Source organism: Rhizoctonia solani, chromosome 15, assembly GCF_016906535.1.
Source record: "Rhizoctonia solani chromosome 15, complete sequence".
Classification (NCBI taxonomy): domain Eukaryota; kingdom Fungi; phylum Basidiomycota; class Agaricomycetes; order Cantharellales; family Ceratobasidiaceae; genus Rhizoctonia; species Rhizoctonia solani.
The window spans coordinates 1172610-1193781 of record NC_057384.1 but is presented as its reverse complement, the minus strand read 5'-3'; the positions used below and the strand labels follow the sequence as shown (position 1 = coordinate 1193781).

Here is a 21172-nt window from a genome sequence, read left to right as displayed (position 1 = left end):
GTCGGCAACAACGATAACAAGAAAGAACACATAAATCAAGAGAAATCGTGCGTGTACGGGGTATACCATCACTCCCCATCAGCATCCCCCCCCCCCCCCGAAAAAAAACAATAATCGGAAAGACCTAGTTCAAGAATTCAAAAACGACTCGACCCCATTCTTCCCCGTTGTAAAGCAAGACACCGCGGACTTCTGCGCTATCCAACTCGAGTCCGAGTTCGAATTCTGTAAAATTAAATTAAATTAGAGAAATAGTGGTTGGTTTTATCGAGCAAAAGGACGCACCGGTGTAGAATCCGGTCATGCTAACCATTCGGGCATGCTCTGCAAAACTGGGAAGCGTACTCAAGTCCACGGTCCATTTGCACAGCTCGGAAGTCTCGCCCTCGTCGGTGTATCGCATAGTCTGCTCGCTCTCGGATGTATACAGCACCGCAACAAACGTCGAGTCTAACCCAAAGTTCGCATTAGATAAACAGTACCAGATGGAGATATGGATAAAAACATACCCTGTGGTCCTTGAGAAAACTTGCAAAACTTGGTCTTGACTCGCTGACCCTTGCGCAAGATCGCGCCCTTTTGAACCAGGTACTGTAGCCGGTTCTCGCAGATGTGTATTCCGGCGTTGTTCGTGGTAATGTACGCCGGGCGCTTTTGCCAATCTTCTGGATCGGCGGGTAATTTGACCTATTGTGTAATTAAATAAAATGTTAATTTCAACTATCCAATAAGCTGAGGAAGGAGGGCAAGGGAAGACGAACCTTCATAATATATGCCCTGGGCGCAATCACACTCGATACCAGCGCCCGATTCGAAAGTCCGTATCTCGCGGCTCCACGGCATGTTGCAGTGTCCGCGTCAGCGGGTCGCGCAATGACACCAATGCGCGATCCGAATTGTTGCTGTTCCGGTTCAATCTTAGTTAACCCCATTTATTGAAAACCGGTAGAGACAGCGACTTACATCAACCCGCTTGAACAAGTATTCACTCCCTGAAAACCCACCCACGAGCAGAAGCGCATGGATCGGCTGGTTGCACTTGGAGATTTGCTCCTCGATCAACTGGAGGACTTCGGAGACGACAGGATCAAACACCTAGAGATCGTGGGTCGTCAATACTCCTCGATTATCAATTATACCATCTGGAAGCACTTGCCTCGGAACGCAGCAATGCACCTGGGATTGTCAGTTCACCATTGATCAAACCGACCGAAGCATCGTCGGGATCCTCTACGTTGAAGCAATTGAATTGGAATGGCGTGCCTGTGATTCGCACTTGATTAGCCTCATCGAACTCGTTTAGAAAAAGTCATGACGCACGGTCATCTTCCTCGCCCCTGAACGTGAGTTTATCCGTCTCGCTAAAGGCATGCTGGAAATACGCCAAACTCGCGCTATCTGTGTGGGCCGGATGACGCTCCAGCATTCGCGCGACGAGATCTCGGAACCTGCGGTCGTGCGTCAGCACCTGCTCCACTTGCTGCTTTTGTCCCCTAATAGAGAGGGCCCCACACGTCTCGCCGACTCACCTCAGATCTAAGAACAAGCTACCGCAGTTCTTCCCACTCCGTGCACACACTTCCCCTATCTCGAGTTTCTCCAGGCTTCCGAGAATCTTATAAATAGCAAGATCAACTGTTCCTCCTCCCGCATCGCAAATCATAAAGTTCTGAGAAGGACGAAGTTGGTGGAGATTGGTTAGATATGCACAATGCACGGCTGCTGCTTCTGGTTCCCTGTGAGAGAGTTAGTTTTCGAGAGAGTGAGGAGTGGAAATAGGGACCTACGTGATAATTCTCAATCGCTCCCTCCAGTTCTTATCCGTTCCCTTGGTAGCAGAGGCGTTCTGGACGAGCCCTGCAGCAATTGCAGCTTCGCGCATCATATCGCATCCTTTGGCGTCCCACGCAGCCGGAACAGTTAGCCATACGTCTGCCGAATCTATACGCCACCACATAAGCAACCAACCCAAACTCAAGTGGCCGAAACCTGGTCGGGGACGTACTCAAGTCGGCAACAGCTCCAATTTCACGTGTGATTTGTTGCTTAGCATAGTTCCATAGGCAAGATAAAAAGTCGATGATTGCGTCAATGGGCTTCTTGCCGGGCTAGTCGGGGCGTAAGCGTTTATGGTTGGAATGCAGTGGAGACGAAGATACATACGGGGAGACCGGGCAGACGCGAGTCGACTGTTCCCTCACGCAGACTCTTGGGCTCGAGGAACAACTTGAACCCTGTCCGGCTGTCAACACAATTGATTCCGTAAAAAAATGGGCAAGACCTTACATTCGCAGCGGAACGAGCCCGGGATAGGCGATGCATTCTGAACCAAGACCGGTATTAACTACACTGCCTCATTTGTTGGACTCGGACGTACCTTGGCTTCCAATCCCCAAGTGAGTACCTCTCCTTGCTCTCCATACAACAGACACGTCGGTATCTTGCGGAAATTCTCGAACGATCCTGGCCATTGAAGGATCTGTTGGACTTTTCCACCTGCGATGCGGGATGAGCCGTATGCCTAGCAGAAATGAATAACATGGATGAGTAATGAAATGCCATGGACGAGTAATGCACTCACGACACCCGAAAAGGTGGTTCCAAAATCGATAGATACGCTCAGCTTGCCTTCATCGCTCGAAGGCAGGGTATAGTTCATAACCTGGGGAGTCGCACTCATCGAGAACGGTGGGCTCATAGGAGGCAAGGGCGGACTCATCATGCCGTTTTGGTATGGGACAGATGGTGAAATTGTGCTCGTGCGGAAGGAAGATGTAGTGGGGTCTTTGCCGTGCATCGAATTGTTGAGCGTTGCAGCGTCAAACTGCGGCTGCTGACCAAACTGACCCGGTGATCCTCCCATCGCATTCTGGAACCCAGCTGTCCCAAACGTGCTTTGTCGCTGTGGTTGATACGCCATCGCAGGTGCCATTGGCTGAGGATGGTGCATATTGGGACCGGGGGCTGCCATCATCCCCATATGGTGCATCGGCTGTTGGTTGATAATCCCATCTTGTGGAATAGGAAGCGGTTTTTCGTTGTTTTTTGGGGGGTCAGTACGCGGGGTACCACAGCACGACATCGCGGCGGAGGGAACGGTGGAGGGGGAACGCAGAATGACCGAGCCGTCAAGGTTTGGAAGACCTGAGCGCTAAACACTGGGCACAGCATCCAGGTACCGACCTGCCAATATCACGTGATTGGATAAAGATATAGCCTTGGCGCGTGGGGTATTTCCTTTACACTTACTGGTTTATTGATAATTGATAGCTCTTTAGTAGTTCTGGCCCATAGATTCGTCGAGTGCTCGAGCAGCCTTACAGAGAAGGCGAGGAAAGAAATTAAGAGCAAGATGGGTTAGTATGATTTGTTTGTGAAACACTCTAGCTCTTCAAAAGTGCGAAACTTGAGATTTCTACACTTTTCAGTATTGAGAATGCCCAGTGTTGGTTTGAAACTATATACACCTCCATTTTGTGAATTTGAAGCTCACATCCGAGTCAGAATCTGTATTCGTAATTATCTTATTGCTCGAGGCTTGTGTACTAACTTGCATGTATAGAAACAGAATAACTGGCTCGACATTGTAAGAGTTACTACATACCAATCCTCACAATCGTATAGTTTAATGCGCCACGAAAAATGAGGCTTCGGTTCCCCCATAATGAGACGCCTTTTCTAACACTTCATCCCAGTGACTCTGAACCTCTTCCGGAATGTTCCCGTCTGAACTCTCGGAGTCTATGCCGAACTCTACCGTAGTGGTAGCTCCTCCCTCCCCAGTGTAGTTAAGCTTATAGCCCTTGGACCCAAGATAGATCAAAATGGCAATGAGACCCGATGGGGCGAGGCCGACGCTTTTCCAAATAATATTCCCTCGGTATGGCTTGGGGACCTCTGCGTCGACTATCCCAAGCTGACGCAAACTCTGCTCGATCGCGGCCACCGCGACCAGAGATGTCGTGGGCGAATTGTTTGAGATGTTCACGGACGTCAAGCTCAAGTTGCTGCTTCCGTATTTCTTTGTTCCGGTGTATGTAAGGGAGCCGATATCGACCGATCCTGCTCGTGTGGCAGAAGCCATAAGATCAGAGTTTGGATCGTAGGTAAAGACTTGAGATCGGTCGTCGCAGTCTACTCCCCAGAAGGTATCTTCGCTCAAGTAGAACATCGTTCCGGCCGAGACCTTGGTACTAGCCAGGTCCAACACTGCTGACCCACCTTTTTTGTGATCGGTCAATACACATGGTGCGTGGATAGGCAGGGTATGACTAACCGGCTAGAATAGCACCCACATTACTATCTTGGTAACGTGTGTCCCAGATATTGGAATTACCAGTGACGCTCTTGAGCTGGTGGTAGATGATAATTCCGATACCGTTATTAAACAGTTGGTAATAGCGAATTCCAATAGGCTGGACCATGGTATCAGAGTGGAAAAAAATATGTGTAAGTATTAAACAGGTGCAGGGGATGGTGTACCTACTGTGCAACCCCCCCTCTCTTTATATGCTTCAGACCCGGTGGGTTGAAGTATATTGGAAATACGCTCTGTTTCTTTTGGGCGTGCACAAGCTGGTATATTCTGTTTCTAGAATGGGTACTTCTGCTGGGTCATCAATGACTTGAATTATCTCGGTATAATAGGTCCCGGATAGACTAGATCTTGTGCCCAGCTGATCCTCACTAGTTCTCGGAAATCGCATTACCGGTACAGGCCTTGAGCATCCGGCTATCCGATCAGAATGCGCCATGCAAAAATATTATTGATTTGCGGGGGTTGTACCTGTACCGCTTTCTCGACGTGCGACTGAACAAAGCATTTGCGCACAACATTATTGACTCGCAGTCTCCGAGAACAATAATTAATTACAAATTATTCAATTGCTTAGAGCCGAACGGAATACAAGAACATTTCGTTCCTGGTGCCAAAATTCGCCCATCAATTCGCACATCAAGCTGAATTACTACAGTAGTACCCCTTGACTTGCATATTGATGGTTGTGAAACTGGCATTTTTGACACCGGACTTTGGGCTGTCCGAGCACCGCCCTCCAAATATGTACATCGCGAGAGCACGAAGAGCTTCCAGATTTGTAAGCTAGGGTGGTTTTTTTAGCTTCTGGGTCACACATAGACGGGATTTGGCCACCCGAGGGCATATATCTATGATATACAGGAAAATATATACACAGAGTAAGAATACATGCGAGTGAAAATTTTCTAATACTGCCAACCAGCCTGGTCTGGTGAAAAATTCAAGCGTCGGAAATCATCAGCGCCCCAGGCGTCGATGTCTTCATCTTCGACGTGGTTTCCCGTTCGGTACTCACGGTCAGCGATGATCTGCTCCACAATTTCTAGATCTGTCCACTCGTGCTCGGTTGGCGGGGTTTCGTCAAACACCGAGAGCATTTCGTGAAACAGACTGTGAGCAAGGTGAGGAAGGCCAGCAGCCTGTTCCAGAAGCGCTGTCTCGAGCTCCAACGTTGTATTTGGGTGACTATCCAACACTCCTGGGCTATAGTATTCAATAAACAAAAGGTGTTGGGGAGGACAAATCCCCGTATGTCGCCAGCAATTGACTATCGTTTGAGGAGTCACCATGGCCCAGGCTCTATCCGCTAGTTCCATCGCTTGTAGTTGACTGATATTATAAATATCAGCAATCGAGTGTTCGTCACGAGCAATGGCAAGACGAATAAACTCTCGTTTATACATTGCCTTGAAGCATCGAATAATACCTGCGTCCATTGGCTGAACCCATGCCGTCAGATTTGGCGCAAGGAATTCGATACGGATGTTTGAGTAGTGTGTTACGTCGTGTTTGTGTGATGGCGCATTGTCGCATAATAACAAAATATGCCGCCCCTGGTGTTGCATATCAGCGTTAAGCTCGGTTAAGAATCTGCACAGTTAAAGTGAGAAGGATAATCGTAAATTGTATCAAGTATGCACTTACATGTTCCAAATTGGGCTGGTCATCCAAGCCTTGGTATTCCAGAAGTAATTGTATCCCATATCGGAGCCGTGGGAGCCATTGAAGCATCGAGGACGACATGCACGACCAATGATCAAAGGAACTCGTTTGTCTGAGCCATCCATATTCGCACAAAACGCGTAGGTAATTCGAGTCTTGTCTGACTTGACTCCCGACATTTGACGGGTAGCATAACCACGGCTTGGAACAAGACGAAAGAACAGGCCAGTCTCATCAATATTGTAGATATCCCATGGGGCATAGAGGGAAAGAATTTCACGTAAGCGAATTCTTTCACCCTCAATATGTACTGGAGATGCAGAGGCAGCATCTCCGTGGAATGTAAACGAGGAAAGCCCCAATCGAGTTTTGAAACGGTCCAACCAGCCATGAGAAAAGTTTAGCTGAGTATCCAAATAGCCTAGCATCTGACAAAAGTAGCGCCCCTTGGCGCATATAACCTCCCCAGTAAGACGAACGTTCTGATGTAACCTCTGAATGATCCACTGCGTAAGCGCCAAATCAACCTCCGGGAGGGTAACAACAGATGTCCGCTTTTGAGACATCCTATTACCATCAGTAGCTACATATTCCCGAATATATGTCTCCTGCTGGAGCAGACGTGAGATAGTTGATTGGTGGAGAGTTGAGTATCCAGTTTGATGGAGATACAAGACCATAGACTGTTGGGTAAGCTTAGATTTGTTGAGATGATAAAAGTCTAGTATATAAATCTTGTCATAATAAGTGAGGTGTTGCCTTTTCGGAGCCCGCACAGCGTCGGCAACTGAAAGAAGTCTCTGGCGATGACCTCGAGCACGCTAGAAACAGTTCTGAGTAAGTGCATATATGCGCTAAATCACACCCACCTTGGCACGCGGAGGATGATATATACCCTCTGGATCAAGAAACGAAGTCATAGAAAATTACGGAGAGTGGTTTAATGACAAAATATCATTATATTTTCCTTAAATACAGCATAATGGCAGTGACAATACAACAAAAAATACATAATATCCATTCGCGTTTACCTTTGGCCGGTGAGTGGCTATGCTGCAGTAGCGGGGTGGCTGTGCATAACGGAAAGCGGGTGGCAGAAAGCGCAACTGCTGAGATCCCGGCGTTTCCGGTGAAACTCACGTCATTTATGCAAGTAGAGGGGATGCAAGTCAAGGGGTACTACTGTATAAGTGTGAATTATAATTACCAACTAGAACAGGTGCTATAGCCGGTCAAGAACGGATGTACCGGTATTTCATATTGGTAGCGCTAGGGAATGTTGTGTTCAACTCCGCTAGTTCACTCAAATTAGCCATACAACTTGAGTTTACTCGGGACGAGAACTTGGACAAGCGCACATAGATAGCCTATCCGAGCGTTGAGACTCAGCCCGAGTTGCACGGGGTTCCTTCAAGTTGCAGAAATAGCCACGCTACCTGGTCAATCGGAGAAAGTACAACATGTGAATGGTTGAGAGGTACGGTATAGCCAAAGTAAGGGTGCACGGATGCTGCGATCACTCACCAGACCACATACCGGCACAATGATCTCCATAGATCAAGTCACGTCCTGTCAAATCCTTCAGTTTCTCAGGCACATTATCCGGACCGCCAACTATCACTCCGAACTACTGCACGCGTATGTTCTCATATTAGGTACACTTGTTTTGGAGAGACATATGTTTGACTACCTTCAATACTATACGAGTGCGTACCTGGCCTGCAGGCGGGCATGCGAGCGCATTAGTAATGACCTGCGGTTGAGTCTGTCGATGTGCCCATAACACTAACTATGTATCGGGCGATTCATACTAAACGCATAAAATGCGGGTGTTGATTTCGACTGTTTGGATGATCCAAATACGAGATTTGGAAGCTGAACTAAGGCTCAACTCAATTCCTTCCAACCGCAATTTGGAGATCGTAGCATGTATACGATTACCACGCGACCTTATGCGAAGAAGCGGCGTCACGATTAAACTGTCAACCATGTATATTTTGCTTTGATTGTGGTACGATATTCCGAACACTCGTCTAATGAGGCAGGAATTCAAACCGGGGAAGGGGGATATGAACGAATTACTAAATAAAATAAATAGAAAACACAAATGCAGGAGCCAAAAGCTGGAAATGAAGGTCAGCCAAATCAACATGTTTAGGAAGTCCGAAGCCAATGAATATGTTTGTCGAATATATTAATCGTAGCCTTGGCTCCATCCCGTGAGCTTCTAACGCCGCGCTCTGTCCCTTCATCCTCTGAATTAAGAGACCCTTTGCTTTCTTGATCATATATCACCTTCTTGAGAGAGACTGCAACGTCGAGCACAATTGACCTTGCTAGGCCTCGGCCGTTATCAAGTTGCGTAATACTCTTGTAGTCACTCCTACGGTACAAGATGTACTCTTTCCTCCAGAATCTCAGCTTGCTCTCGTCGCCACAACACCTGTTGCCCAGAAAGTCTCGAGCTCCCAAGCTCAGTGTTTCGCTTGATTCTACGTAGCTCGTGATTTCCCAGACTAGACACCAGAAAAATGACTCTGGGTCATGCAAGAATGTATGCTTTACAGACGCCTGGTTTGTAGCCATAAGTATCTCCACCAAAATGGAGGCACAGTTACCCTAGTTCCAGGTTAGAAAGGCCGGGGTAGGTTGTATGCAAACGTGCCGTCCGCTCTGTGCGTTGCGTTCTATTATCGGCCCGATCCAACTCGCTCATAAACTACAGATCTCACAGCCTTCCTATGCACTCGATTGTTTTATGGCGTTCTTGAAAATGTTCCCAATAAGTTGCGCAATTCTAAGCCTAAGAGTGCATTTATTGTTTACTTTATTCCTTTTATTCTCGTGAATGAACCACCAGATGGATAAACGCACGATGAGCTGTTACTAGCACTAGTGCTGTCAGATACAGTACAGTTCGCATACACTAAAGTAAAGACACGATTGTTCACTGTGCATGTAGGCAATGACTGGGTAAGAACGTGTCTTGCGGATTATTCAAGCCTGGTCGTAGTAGAAGAGTAGATATAGAACTCAGATATCACCTGGTTAACTAATTATTCTTGGGAATGAGGTATATATATATCGATAGTTTTCATGCTATGGCGGTATCTGAGATTTTGTAAGGTATCCGAAAGCCTTTTTTTAGTAAGTTACTCAAAGATACTAGACAGTGCGGCCCTGTTAATATCGATTAATAAATAGAGAAGGAACATCAGTTCTAACTTAGTACCTGGCTTTTCTACTCTCAGATTAACATCGGGTTACAAAAAGCCGTACTAAACCATCTCTTTGTCTCTTAGACCAAATCATTGAAGTCTGCTATGTGCTGAAATGTTCTTAATAGATGTCTGCATTCCAAATGTACCCTGTGCTACGACTATGCTATACCGGCTGTACCCTTTGGATACCCCCCGATACTTTTAAAAAAGCAGCTTGTTGGCGGTCCCTCTAAAAAAGGTAGATGATGGGATACTGTTATCATTATTTTATTCATTTGGAAATATAGGTTTAAACCTAGTTGGCTATGATCGCAAACCCTCGGAGAGCTGTGATACTGATACTGATTTGTGTTTTGAGCGCATACGGTAAGGATGGCGAAGATGTTCTTCGTTCTCAGAATACAAGCTTAATCAGTTTACGGAGCCTTGTGGTTGTAACTCAATATGCAACCAGCCAAGCAGTAGGTAAACCAAGTAAGACATTTTTACACGGTGGGTCCACCCTAAGATCGGGCAATGTGCGGTATAATATTTGAAAGTAATATGGCGCGTCACGGGCAGATGCGGGGTGATTCCAGAACGCATTCCTATAATACTTCCAGGAGAAAGATCTCCTTCCCTTGGGCCTAAACAAGGCTCAACTCCTGGCGGACCTCATAGAACATGCAGGTTATGTTACGAGATGCATAGGTGCGAAGCCTTTCTGCTAAATTGCGTGGGTCTGTCCGGGCCAAGATCATGGCAAGGGTGAAACGCTATGAGAACACCAAGTCCTTTTCCGGTTTTGACAGGTTGCCAGCTTCTCATTGCACCGTGGCTGACAGGCACGTGAGGTTAGCCGCCGGGCGCTTCTATAATAATCACAGGTTCGACGTCAGAATCACGTTTAAGGTGAACTGCAACGGACCACCTTCATAACGTACAATCAAGCCCCGAAGACACGACACGATACGACCACCACCGACTGCTTAATCTATACATTTCACTCAACTTCTCCGTTGCTTTCTTTCAAGTTTCTTTTTAACATTATCTCTTGTTCTACTGCCGCCACTTGATGAGTGCCGAACCTACGAGCCGTCTGTCTAAGCGCGAGTCGTCGACCACGCTTCGTCGAGACACATTAGCAACCTCTGGCCGTAAACGTTCTGGGTCTAATGCTTCGACTACTTCCAAGGCCTCGTTGATGTTTGCTAGTCCCGCAAAGGGTTTTGGACTGGTACGGAAAGCAAGCACCGCAACTCTTTCGGTCGCACCTGTGTCCGTAACTGGAGGCCTAGACCACTCTCTTAATCCCTCGTCTAAAAAGGCAACTTTAGACGCTGACAAAGGTAAATCCACTGTCAAAGCCCGGCCCATCCGCCAGTCGACTCGGGCCGAAGAATCATTGCGAGGTGTTCAGGCCCGCGCTCCTATTCCAGGTATGAATTACGTTTACTGTTGATGAACAATCCTAATATGTTGATATACAGCCTCAGAACCCGAGCTAGCTCCGTTATCGGAATCCCCCAAGAACGTCCCAACCCCGTTGCCCGATGACTCGGCACCCGTCTCGGTCTCAGCATCTCCTACATCGTCCACGAGGACTCCAAGACCTAAGTCTCGAACATCAATGATTCCTGTGTTTGTTGGATCTCCCGAGCGTACCAGGACTACTTCAAGTAATTTATCCAACACAGCTTCTGCCAAACCCATGCCCAGTCCCCCGCGTTCCGCATCACCTAGACAGGTCTCACGCAGTGCCACAATCTCCGTACCCACTAAAGCTTCTGCCAATCGTGCCCAACCTCCTTCAACTTCATCCAGGCAAGCTGCCTCCAAATTCCGCGCGCCTACTATGTCCCCCAGCTCTAGTCTCACTCGCAAAGCGTCAACCAGTTCCATCCGTAGTGCATCGAATGGATTCAAACCGACTTTATCTTCACCTCTCGCAGCTGGATCTAGGCCGGCTCCTCCTGCACCACCCAAGTTAGACACCGGTTCCGTTTCGGCCAAGATTGCTGCCACCGACCCTTCACAGCCCTCACCTTCTAGCACGTCTTGGCTTTCTTCAATCTCAGGAATTAAGGGTAACAAAGCATCCACCATACAACCTATCCCGGATATTGTATCGTCTCCCATTGAGGTGAGCTCGTCACTAGTTGACAACAAGGCATCCAACTCTGGGACTATGCCCACATCTGCTACCTCCAAGCCAGAGGATCAATCTCCTGTTTCACCTACCGATACCGATAATGAAGGACTTGTTCTAGTCACTGCGCCAACCTCTCCTATCGCCACAACTAACACCCACACATACCAAATCAACAGTTTGGCTGCTCAACATGCTTCGAGTTGGACAAATACACCGGCCAGTTGGCTGGCCTGGATTTCTTCCGCCCCCGGATTATCGACTAGCCCACAGTCTACTTCGCCAATTGCTCAAGGAAGTGAAGTTATGGATATAGGCTCCGACGAAGACGAGGTTTTAACGGAGGATAATGGTCGGACTCCGGTTATGACCCCTGGCATGTACGATGGACAAAGAATGTGGGGCTGGGGTGGAAAGGTTCACATGAGTGAAGAGAGTAGGATGAGCGTAGAAACACAAAGGCAGATTGGGACCGATGACAAGGGTAAACGACCGGCCATGGGTGGCCACGCGCCCAGCGTTGATAGCGTAGTTCCTGCTTTGCCTGCTAATGACGGAGATGTTAATGGTAAGTCTGATGGCATGATTTTAATTTTGGGGGATTTGTTTTCGTCGCTTTTTTCTTTCGTCTGTATTTTTTTCCCGGTGAGCTTTTTGGATTACCGACCACCCTGGATTCACCTGTCTATGGATACCCTTGGATATACTCTGGATGACTTGGACCCACTGTGAATGCCATCATTACCTGACGTGGCGTCATGTGAGAGTTTTGTCGGCATTTTTGTGCTGCGATTTACCACAGAACATTCCACGAGAGGTATGTTTTTATGTTTGACTACGTCATACAGCATCCCTGATCTCATACTCAGAACTATCGCTCTACGCGGGATTCATTCGGGAAGAACATCTGAGATAGTAATTCTAAATTAAAATGCCGGCACGACCGTGAATTTGACGTGACGCTTCCGTTCTGGCTCAGTCTAGCAGAACGGGTTCGCAGGATAGCTCTGAATTAGAGATTGCGAAAATGGTTCCATTATTTTCGTACAGGGACATCTGTCGGATATTATGCCCAAGTATGTCTATCACTATATTGAACTACGTCACCTCACATTATTTGGTATAGTAAGGTTATACCTCGATACAAGTTGGCGACCCTGCAAAGCTCCATATGCCTACGGTATGTGCTTTCGCCCATATGCGAATATGACGCATCGTTAACGTTCAGGGCTGGCCCTTTCCTGGCACATTTTCTAGACGTTTTGAGATTGGGTTTCGCTACACGTTATTCTACATAAAGAAAGGGCACCGAGGAGGCTGAAGACCCTGGAGGGCTGTTTCGACTTTTGGATTGTGCTAGTCGAGACTCTTGCCCACTCGCGAGCTTGAATGATATTTGACTTTTCAAGCCGTTCATTCGCTGTGCGTGGTATTCGCCAAACGTGGCGCTACTTTGAAAATGCATATGTTTTGTGAGACATTTTTCTTCCATGACAACCTTTATTGCCTAACCTTGCGGTCTTGATTAGTGCGATGAGCGGTCGTGAAGTTGCTTAGAGGCCGCCGAGGAGACCTATCACGAACGCGATATTCGCATTCAGGGCCGGCCGAAGGCTGGACGTCCGATGCTTGGACTTGTCTTCTTGTGGCACGATTGCCGTAGACTCATTACGATTTATTCAATACTTGCTCTTCCCCCTTGGAGTTTGCCGATTGATTGGCGGTTCTTGCGGCATCGCAGCGTAATAATTATTCGGTTATTACGCACATTTCACCTTCCTGCGCCGAACTCGCGCGTCATCGTTCACGCACTAGACTCGCTACCCTAGGAATCTGTTGCGGTTGCTCCCGACTCCGCTCGCGTTTTTCTCGGCTTTCAAACGTCGGAGCATGTGAAGCTCCTAGCTTTTTCGAGAAAACGTCACTTGGTCCCGTCTAGCTCTAATCCCTAAAACCATTGCCTAGGAACCCATTTATGAACTTGAGTTCATGACATCATGCAACCATGCGCTCGAGCTCGACACCGTTTTGATCTCACTTGGGGGCCTTGATTTCCCCAGATTTATGGATCTAATATTCATCGTCGAAGATTTACGATACCCTTTGGTCTCGAACACTTATAGGCAATATTATGATTCTGGCGCTCGATGCTGATGGTTGGCGCGTTTCATCATGAGAAGTCCCTGGTTTTTGTTGCACACTGCGATTTCTCTGTCGCTTCATCCCGCCCTGTGACATCGATGGTGATTCACAACTGCGCTTTTTGGCCTGACGCCGTGTTTGATTCATTAGTGCCCTGGGCTCATGGCTTTTCAATAGCCTCAGCTCGCGTCGATCCAGAGCCTATCCCCGCGCATGACGGGGGACCCGATCTCACTGTTCCAAGGGGGGAAGGGGGCATGCATTCGCAACAGTCTGCAAGGTTTCTCGATTGTCTGTGCAAGCGCCGATCTCCAGCCCTCCTGTCACCACACCCCCTCAGATCCATAGCTTATCTCACTGAACCCCGCGGCGATGCATGTCGATCGACTTTGTTTTGCATGTTCTGTGGGGAATGTGCCTCGACATGGGGTTGTCAAAACATGCGGCTCGACTGCGCCCTAATCGTTCGTAGCTGGCATGCTCATTTCATTGGAGGAAAGATCACTGTCTAGACCTCATTCAGTCGCTACCGATTCGTTCCGTGATCCCTCGTTTGGTGGGAGCGCCAAGGTCGGCTTTAGCCAAACGGAGAGAGCGCGTCGTTGCCTTGCTCGTGACGTTTACCTCTTGGCCTCGGTTAGCCTTGGACTTACGACGGGAATCTCTTGGCTTACTGTCATGCGATACCGTTTCCACACCGTGCGTGCTCTCACAAATGTTCAACGAATATTATCTAATGACACTTTTTCGACATATAGAATATTCTTTTTTCAGTGTTTTTCGGTGAGTATCCTCGCTTTTCTGGATCCTTATCAACTTGCTTCTTGGAATCGCCCACTGAGTCCAGTCGATAGCTTGGTACCCTCTACGCCTCACTGGGTTTACTCGGAGTTACCGGGCGACAGGGTTTTGCTTCTTGTTTACCGACTTGCGCTGCTTTTTCGCAGCCGGCCCTTCGTTGTTAATGGTCTTGACCGACCAAAGAAAAAGTCCCACAGCTCGTCTCTACTCGATTATACTGGGTTACCGGTCGCACTTTATTTGCGAGACCGAAAGTGTAGCTTTTACTTGGCTCATATTCGCATTTGGATATAGGGGTTGCCCCACACCACATTTGTCAACTCATCACTCATTCCTTGCTTGGCCTTATGCGCTTGCTTGGCCCGTCCCACAAGATTTGAGCGGTACGGGCGATGGGCTAGTTGCCCGTAAAGGTAGCGCACGCCCTTCGCAGCTGGCACGGTCGGACCGCGAGACGGTGCGCATGACCCTTGAGCAGTTCCTATTGCCCCCATTGAAAAAGAACGCGTGCTCGGGGATTTATTAATACTTCTTTCGGTGTCTTGGCCACTTCCTAGATTCTTGGCTCCTAGGCATATGATTGTTATCTCAAGCGATCTCTAGAGGCGGTGGCGCTCTTCGTTGATTCCTCTCGCATGGCCGACGCCATTTTGTATATCCGTATGCGGGGGTGGAATTATCTAGACAGGTGTCTTAGACAGATTCAAAGGCGCCTGTGTACTGGACGTGTTGGAGCCCGATTTGCTGTCACTTGCCGCGCGAACTTTCACGGACGCAAGGGCCATAACCATATGTGGTCGTTGTGTCCGCATGATCTCGGGTATGTGCCTCTGTTATCTCCGCGAATCGTCCCTAATTTGACAAAAGTGACACTGGAATAGATCAATACATGGTTTAAACCCTCGGCTTGGCGGTTTTTAAAGGCTCAGGCAGGCATTTTTAGTGACAGGAACCGTGCCTGGTATATATTAGACGACGTGCTCGGAGGCCAGCCCGGACGTATGCCTCATGTGCCTCAAATTTTATTTCCTGGCATATAACAAGGTCTATAGCTCACAGGGTACGCTTACTCCCTCCCAACTTCCGCCCTGCGTACAAGCTCATTCCCCTCCAGAGTGACTTATTGAATAATAGCGGTCTCGGCCCAGAAGTCCGTCGTGTTTGCAAAAGGGAGTTCTTACGCCGAATGCCGAAAATTGGCTCTGAGAATTGGAACTTCAGGCCGGGGAAATACTGTTGCTCGCCATTCGCTTGTGGCCAATATGCCGCGCAGTTATGCTCAACGATGCCCGCAAGGTCACCTGGCACACACTATATCGCACGCTCTTAGAATCGCATTTTCATTGCTCCCCTTAACCGCCAACCGTGGGTATATCGAACCACGGCTTCCCAGCTAATTGGCCTTCACCATTTGCTTGTCGGCACCCAACCGCCGGCAGCAGCATACGGTTCTTGGTTCTTCGGAGCCTTGGTGTCTGCTCCGCGCCCATCGGACTCTGCAACGACGAACCGAGATCCAATTTCACGAATCGTTCCATTTATTCAACTGCACACTTGTTCTGGGGATGCCACGCGACAACTTGCCACTCCCCTATTTCTTCTTATGCCTTTATCACCGAAACCAGCCCTGTATGGAGCGTTAATGTGGCAATCGGTCACGCTTTGCCATGTGGGCGTCTAGCCCCATTGACCGACCCTTCGGGGGTAATTGACTCGGGAGATCGAAATGGAATCGTCGATGGATGGCCCGTCGGCATCTCTCTGTCTTGCCGCCGGGTTCCTTGAAGATTGACCAAGATTGAAATCTCTTGGTCTCGATGATTCTCAGAGCTGCGCTTTTGCCTAAGTTGGTGATTTGGGTCATCGCAATTCACCAAATACACCCTACATACATCCGAGCTGACCGATCTCGACGATTCCTGGCTATTTCCTAGGGCCATCTATTCAAAAAGCTACTTTTAGTTGAGCCCACGAGCTCGTATTCGCCGCAATATCATGCGGCGTGAAGTCTCTGCCCGCGTTGATTCGGACAGGGCTGCGGAGGCGTGTGTATCGCGAATCCGCTAGTCCTTCTATGCTTGCTTGCCAAGTACGCCAGACATTCTACCTCGGTGAACGGCTATACCCTGGCTAATTGACAAATAGGATTGGGTTGTCGTGTGATTCAGCTGCCGTCATTTCCGCTTTTGATGATACTTGTCCTTTCTTTGCTTTCCTCAACAGTCCTCCAACGGCTTGTATCATCTTGGCGCCTCTTGGAACGGTCTGGACGCTCGCTTGGATCGTTGGTGGCACTTAGGCACGGGATGTTGATAGCCTTGACAGGCAAACGTGGTTAGAACCGTGCTGGCCCTCAAACTATTCTAAACTAGGAAGCGCTCTCGCGATTAGTATTACACACCTCCGTGGTTGATGGAGTCCCCTGATCCCTTTACCAATGCTTAGCAATGGTGACTGGAACTTGGGCCCGGGCCACGAAGACTCCGTTCGCTTATGCTTGGGGCCCAAGCCATCGTTGAATGCAAGGATCGATCTGTAGGAGCTTGGCCTGGTTTCTTCCTAACCAGGACATTGCTTCCCCTTTCCTCTATGTTGGGCCCCACCCTGCTTTTTAGCTGTCACTGCTACCTTACCATCGACGTTGCCACTTACGGCTATCTAACATCGACATCAGTGTCCCGCTTGCTCTACATGGATCCCGCTCAGGCACATACGACTTATTTCGGCAGCTTTGGATAACCGTGGCTCAGTCTTTTATTCGATCGCTCTCTGGATAGCCCTGCAAGCTGGATGCCATGGATAGTTGGCTATTCGCACGCATCAGATTGACACTTGTCATTCATTATACCTAATTATTCTCGGTCCTTGACTCATTTGTTTATTTTTATTATCTTATTTCAGACACCTACTTGAGATTGTATGCTAACCGAAAGTCTCGTAGGTTCGGGAGCCACAACACTGTCAATCAAACCGGTTACTCAGAATCCTCTCAGTCTTAACTCAGCGGCTCTGCGATACGCGCTCCAATTGCCATTACTGGGTCGATCCAAGCAAAGCCCGGTTGATTATCATGGTGGGTCTGGCCAGGCTGAGAATAGGCCCAGTAGCTCTCAGGCTACCGGACTCTCACCGCCATCGAACGGGGACGTTGGCGTAAACCGATCAAAGCCAGGAGCAATAATAACACGTTACTCGGATGACCATGGTATGTTATTTCGAGTTCTTGTAAGTTGGCCTAGGTCCTCACCACTTCCACACGTGCGTCTAAACTCAAATCCGCATATCGGTGTGGGGTTTCGATTATCAAGACTTTGTAATTATTGAAGTCGAAGTCGACGGTTGGATTCTCATTGACACCGAGGGTACTTCGCCTGTCACCCCATATTCCAGGCAGACTCCATCTACAACGGCTCGACTAGGGGCCGCCGGCAGTTCATTGTGGAACTACTACACTGGCCGAGGAGCGGAAGACCCCGCAGCGCCTAATAGGGTCGAAAGCTCAGGACCGGCGGCTGAGGTGGTAGATGGTCTCAGTTCCCATCCTCCAGCAACTGAGGCGGGCCACGGCACCGCGTCAATTAACTCGTCTATGTTCCCCAATGTCCTGCGATCTTTTGGGCGAGGCAAAGATTCCAAAGTCATGTCTGATACTCCTAGGAATGCATCTAGCCACGAAGGAACACAAGAAAACACACGACGCCCAAAAACTCAAGCTGAGCTCGTCAAGGAAGAAGCACTTGCCCGGCAAGGCCCCTCTGTCATCCCGGCGCTTCCAGGTCCAGTCCTCAACACTGCCACCAAATCATCTTGGGTTTCGTACTTTTCTAGCGCCGCAAGTCGGTCGGCTCCCACAATGTCCGATGGCCGGGCCATCGATCAGCGCGCGGAAAATGCCAACGACATGGAAGTCATGAACATTGACGAGAACGAATTAGCTGGGGCTGTGGAAGTCGAGACGTCCAATCCCAGTACAACGCCCATCGCCCGAGCCCGAAAGACAACCGCGGTCGCAACTAGCAAACCTGCCTCTCCTCTGACTGATTCACCATCTGTCAAGCACAAGGCATCTATTATCTCCCAGGGGAAGAAGTCCTCGGCATCCAGTGCTCGCTCCGCAAAGGAAACCTTCCCGAACCTGCTCCTGCCGACGTTTGGCGATACCTTTTACACGGTACCGCGATGCGTTCCACCCCGCACTTCAGCTCCACTCCCCGGTACATCCGGCCCTACCCCTATGGGATCTTGGGGATTGAAGCGCAAAGTGAAGAATATATCAACAATGCTATTCAATACCAATCCCTCGGACAGAGCTATCGTCCCAAATGTGGTCAATGCTGAAATGGAGGAATACCAACGTCAAGTGATGGAGAGGTACAGACTCACGAATCGAGCGAATTTCGCCGTCGTCGAGCCGGCAGTAGTCCGAACGAGGCACCCACGTCCCGGTAACACTCGGTCTCATTCCGTCTTTGGTTCACTCCCGACAGATGATTTTGGAAACGAACTTCCTCGTGTGTTTAGCGTGCTAGGTCAAGACAATGCTCTTGGCGATATGGTTGGTCCCATACGGGCAGCCGTGATCGGTGTTCACGGGTGCGTGCAATATGTCCGACCATCTCGCTCTTAACATCCTTAGCATATGATTTGCGTTAAATTTTACTGATTGTGCATTCAACCCCCGCTACTAGATGGTTTCCTGGTATGTTCATGTTTCTCGCACTGTCGGATCAAGACTGATCTGTGTACCAGGCCCACTTGTGCGCTCTGTATTTGGCGAACCAACCGGAACCTCGGTCAAGTTTGCAACTATGGGGGTGGAAGCGCTTCGGCAATTCGCGGAGAAGCATGATCTCGAGCTAGAGAGCGCTACACCAATGCCATTGGAAGGTGAAGGAACAATTCAACACAGGGTGGCCAAGTAAGTGCAAGTCTCAATCTTTGCCCCACCCAACTGCACGTGGACGGCGTTCTGAGGTTCCCAATATTATAGGCTATATGACGACCTACTTAAGCATCCCCAGTGGCTGGCAGACCTACATAGGTAAGGTACCATCAGATTCCTCATACGCTTTTCCTGACATAACATGATCAATTGCGCGCAGAGCGGACGTAGTGCTCGTCGCCACACATTCGCAAGGCTCTATCGTATCTACTCATCTGATTGCCAAGCTGATATCGGATGGGCATATTCGCACTAGGACCAATCGTGAGGGTAAGTTTTCCCCACCTCTTGACCAAGGTCCCCACTGAAACCTTACGGGGCGATCCTCATAGCCGTAAACCGTGCGACTGAACAAACCGGCGTCCTACCTCCAGTAGCGCCTCATCGTGTTTGCTGCCTGGCAATGTGTGGTATCCATATGGGGCCTTTGTATTCCTTGAATTCCTCCGCTTTTGCCCAGCCGTATTTGCAGTGGTTCGAATCACAGGCCGCACGGGAGCTTTTCGAATTCCAGGTCAGACCTCGGTGACGCGTGCTGCCCTTTATCGTACATTACTTATCCCTTCTTGCCAGAATACTGAAAGCGAGGTTTCCCGAAACTACGTGGCAGCGCTATCGACTGCTCTTGATCATGGGACCAAGTTTGTTTACATTGCCTCGCTAAATGACCAGGTTGTTCCGGTAGGTCTGGCCGACGCCCTCGACCCAACTACCAATAACATTGCATTGCGTTGCAGATTTACTCCGGTGCATTCGTAGCCGCATCTCATCCTCTCATTTTGCGTGGGCTCTTCCTTGACGGGGATGCGTACAGGTGAGTTGTGGCCGCAGTGTATATCGAGACCTGTTTGGCTCACATGGCAAATTCTCAGTTCATCCGACTTTTTAAGTAATCTTCTTGTATTGTTGTTACGTGTGAAGAATGCTGGCCTTGACGAACATGGATTGAGTATGTATCACTCCCAGTCTATCACCGATCTATGTCGCTGACCGATTGCGATTTCAACTCGTAGTCGTGCACCTGTCCGAGGCGACAGCCGGATCCGTAAGTAATTCCGTTTGTGGTATCTACCCCGGAGGCTGACAGCAAGTCAACTAGTTGAGCGGTATTGGTCATTCGACGTGAGTGTTTTTCGTATGGTTATTGACTAGGGGGGCTGACACACCTCTACAGCGCATACGAGGACATTGGGCCGTACACGTAAGTGCTATTCAAGTCTGATCAGCGAGTTGGAGGCTCAATTCAAGATCCAGTCTTGCCGTGCGATACATGTTTGAGACTTCTGATTTAGCCCCGGACAACAACAACAAGCTTTCGGTGGACGCATTTCAAGCTCGTGCGGGTCGTAACGATTATGAGGTACGGTGACCTATTGTAACTTGCCTCACCCCCGCTACCTTTCCCTCGATATATGCCTCAGCTCAGTTCACGAAGCTAACGAATAGAACTTAGATACCGTGGCTGCTGCACTCTGTTATTTCCGATACACGAATTAGCCGGATATTTGCTGCCGAACTCGCAGAGCTGCGTGACTCGTTTGCAGAATGGAAACCCACGACCGCTGTCTTGCGCGACATTCAGCGTAAACTCGCACCCATTCGAATGAGCCCACTCCGGCATTCGATGGTGTCGGCTGCTAGTGCTACCCAGGAGCCTGCGAAGCTCTAGTCCGTCCAAATCGTACTTGATACCCCTGGCCCTGTCCAAGTCTGGCCGGTGACCTATTCTATTTTATACTGCCTGGCATATCTCTAGACGTTTTTAGATTTCTATTTGCCGGTCGTGCCTCATTAAATATTCACATCCTGTATTACAACAGCTTATCTCCGGTCTATACCGAGAAATATACTCGCCGCACTCGTTTTGTAATGGAAATGTGTGATCCCTGCCAAATCAGGAAGCTTCACCTGGCGATCTGACCAAACACGGCCGGTATCTGCCTGATTCGGCTCCTTTC

General features: G+C 49.0%; 4 protein-coding genes across 4 annotated transcripts; 1 reads left to right on the top strand and 3 right to left on the bottom strand.

Annotated features, from left to right (window-relative positions):
- Positions 1-124: 124 nt before the first annotated feature.
- On the bottom strand, positions 125-2980 carry RhiXN_12170 (uncharacterized protein; the record flags this gene model as incomplete). Its single annotated transcript, XM_043331985.1, has 14 exons — positions 125-225; positions 286-450; positions 510-687; positions 762-902; positions 964-1095; positions 1211-1263; positions 1321-1448; positions 1530-1736; positions 1788-1941; positions 2006-2108; positions 2164-2234; positions 2287-2323; positions 2378-2521; positions 2582-2980. 14 exons carry the CDS (start codon positions 2978-2980, stop codon positions 125-127), a joined length of 2013 nt encoding a protein of 670 aa, XP_043186746.1.
- Positions 2981-3625: 645 nt separating this feature from the next.
- RhiXN_12169 (uncharacterized protein) lies at positions 3626-4424 on the bottom strand (the record flags this gene model as incomplete). The annotated part of the gene is made up of 2 exons (XM_043331984.1): positions 3626-4221; positions 4277-4424. The coding sequence occupies 2 exons, from the start codon at positions 4422-4424 to the stop codon at positions 3626-3628; spliced, it is 744 nt and encodes a 247-aa protein (XP_043186745.1).
- A 799-nt stretch (positions 4425-5223) lies between these two features.
- RhiXN_12168 (tigger transposable element-derived protein) lies at positions 5224-6546 on the bottom strand (the record flags this gene model as incomplete). Its single annotated transcript, XM_043331983.1, has 2 exons — positions 5224-5908; positions 5963-6546. The coding sequence occupies 2 exons, from the start codon at positions 6544-6546 to the stop codon at positions 5224-5226; spliced, it is 1269 nt and encodes a 422-aa protein (XP_043186744.1).
- Positions 6547-10255: 3709 nt separating this feature from the next.
- On the top strand, positions 10256-20883 carry RhiXN_12167 (uncharacterized protein; the record flags this gene model as incomplete). The annotated part of the gene is made up of 22 exons (XM_043331982.1): positions 10256-10619; positions 10671-11897; positions 12132-12146; positions 12199-12244; positions 12309-12321; positions 12380-12405; positions 12456-12509; positions 17266-17477; positions 17581-18865; positions 18961-18971; positions 19022-19190; positions 19263-19313; positions 19375-19484; positions 19547-19728; positions 19788-19895; positions 19952-20028; positions 20087-20163; positions 20228-20259; positions 20314-20336; positions 20389-20415; positions 20469-20574; positions 20668-20883. 22 exons carry the CDS (start codon positions 10256-10258, stop codon positions 20881-20883), a joined length of 4431 nt encoding a protein of 1476 aa, XP_043186743.1.
- Positions 20884-21172: the final 289 nt, after the last annotated feature.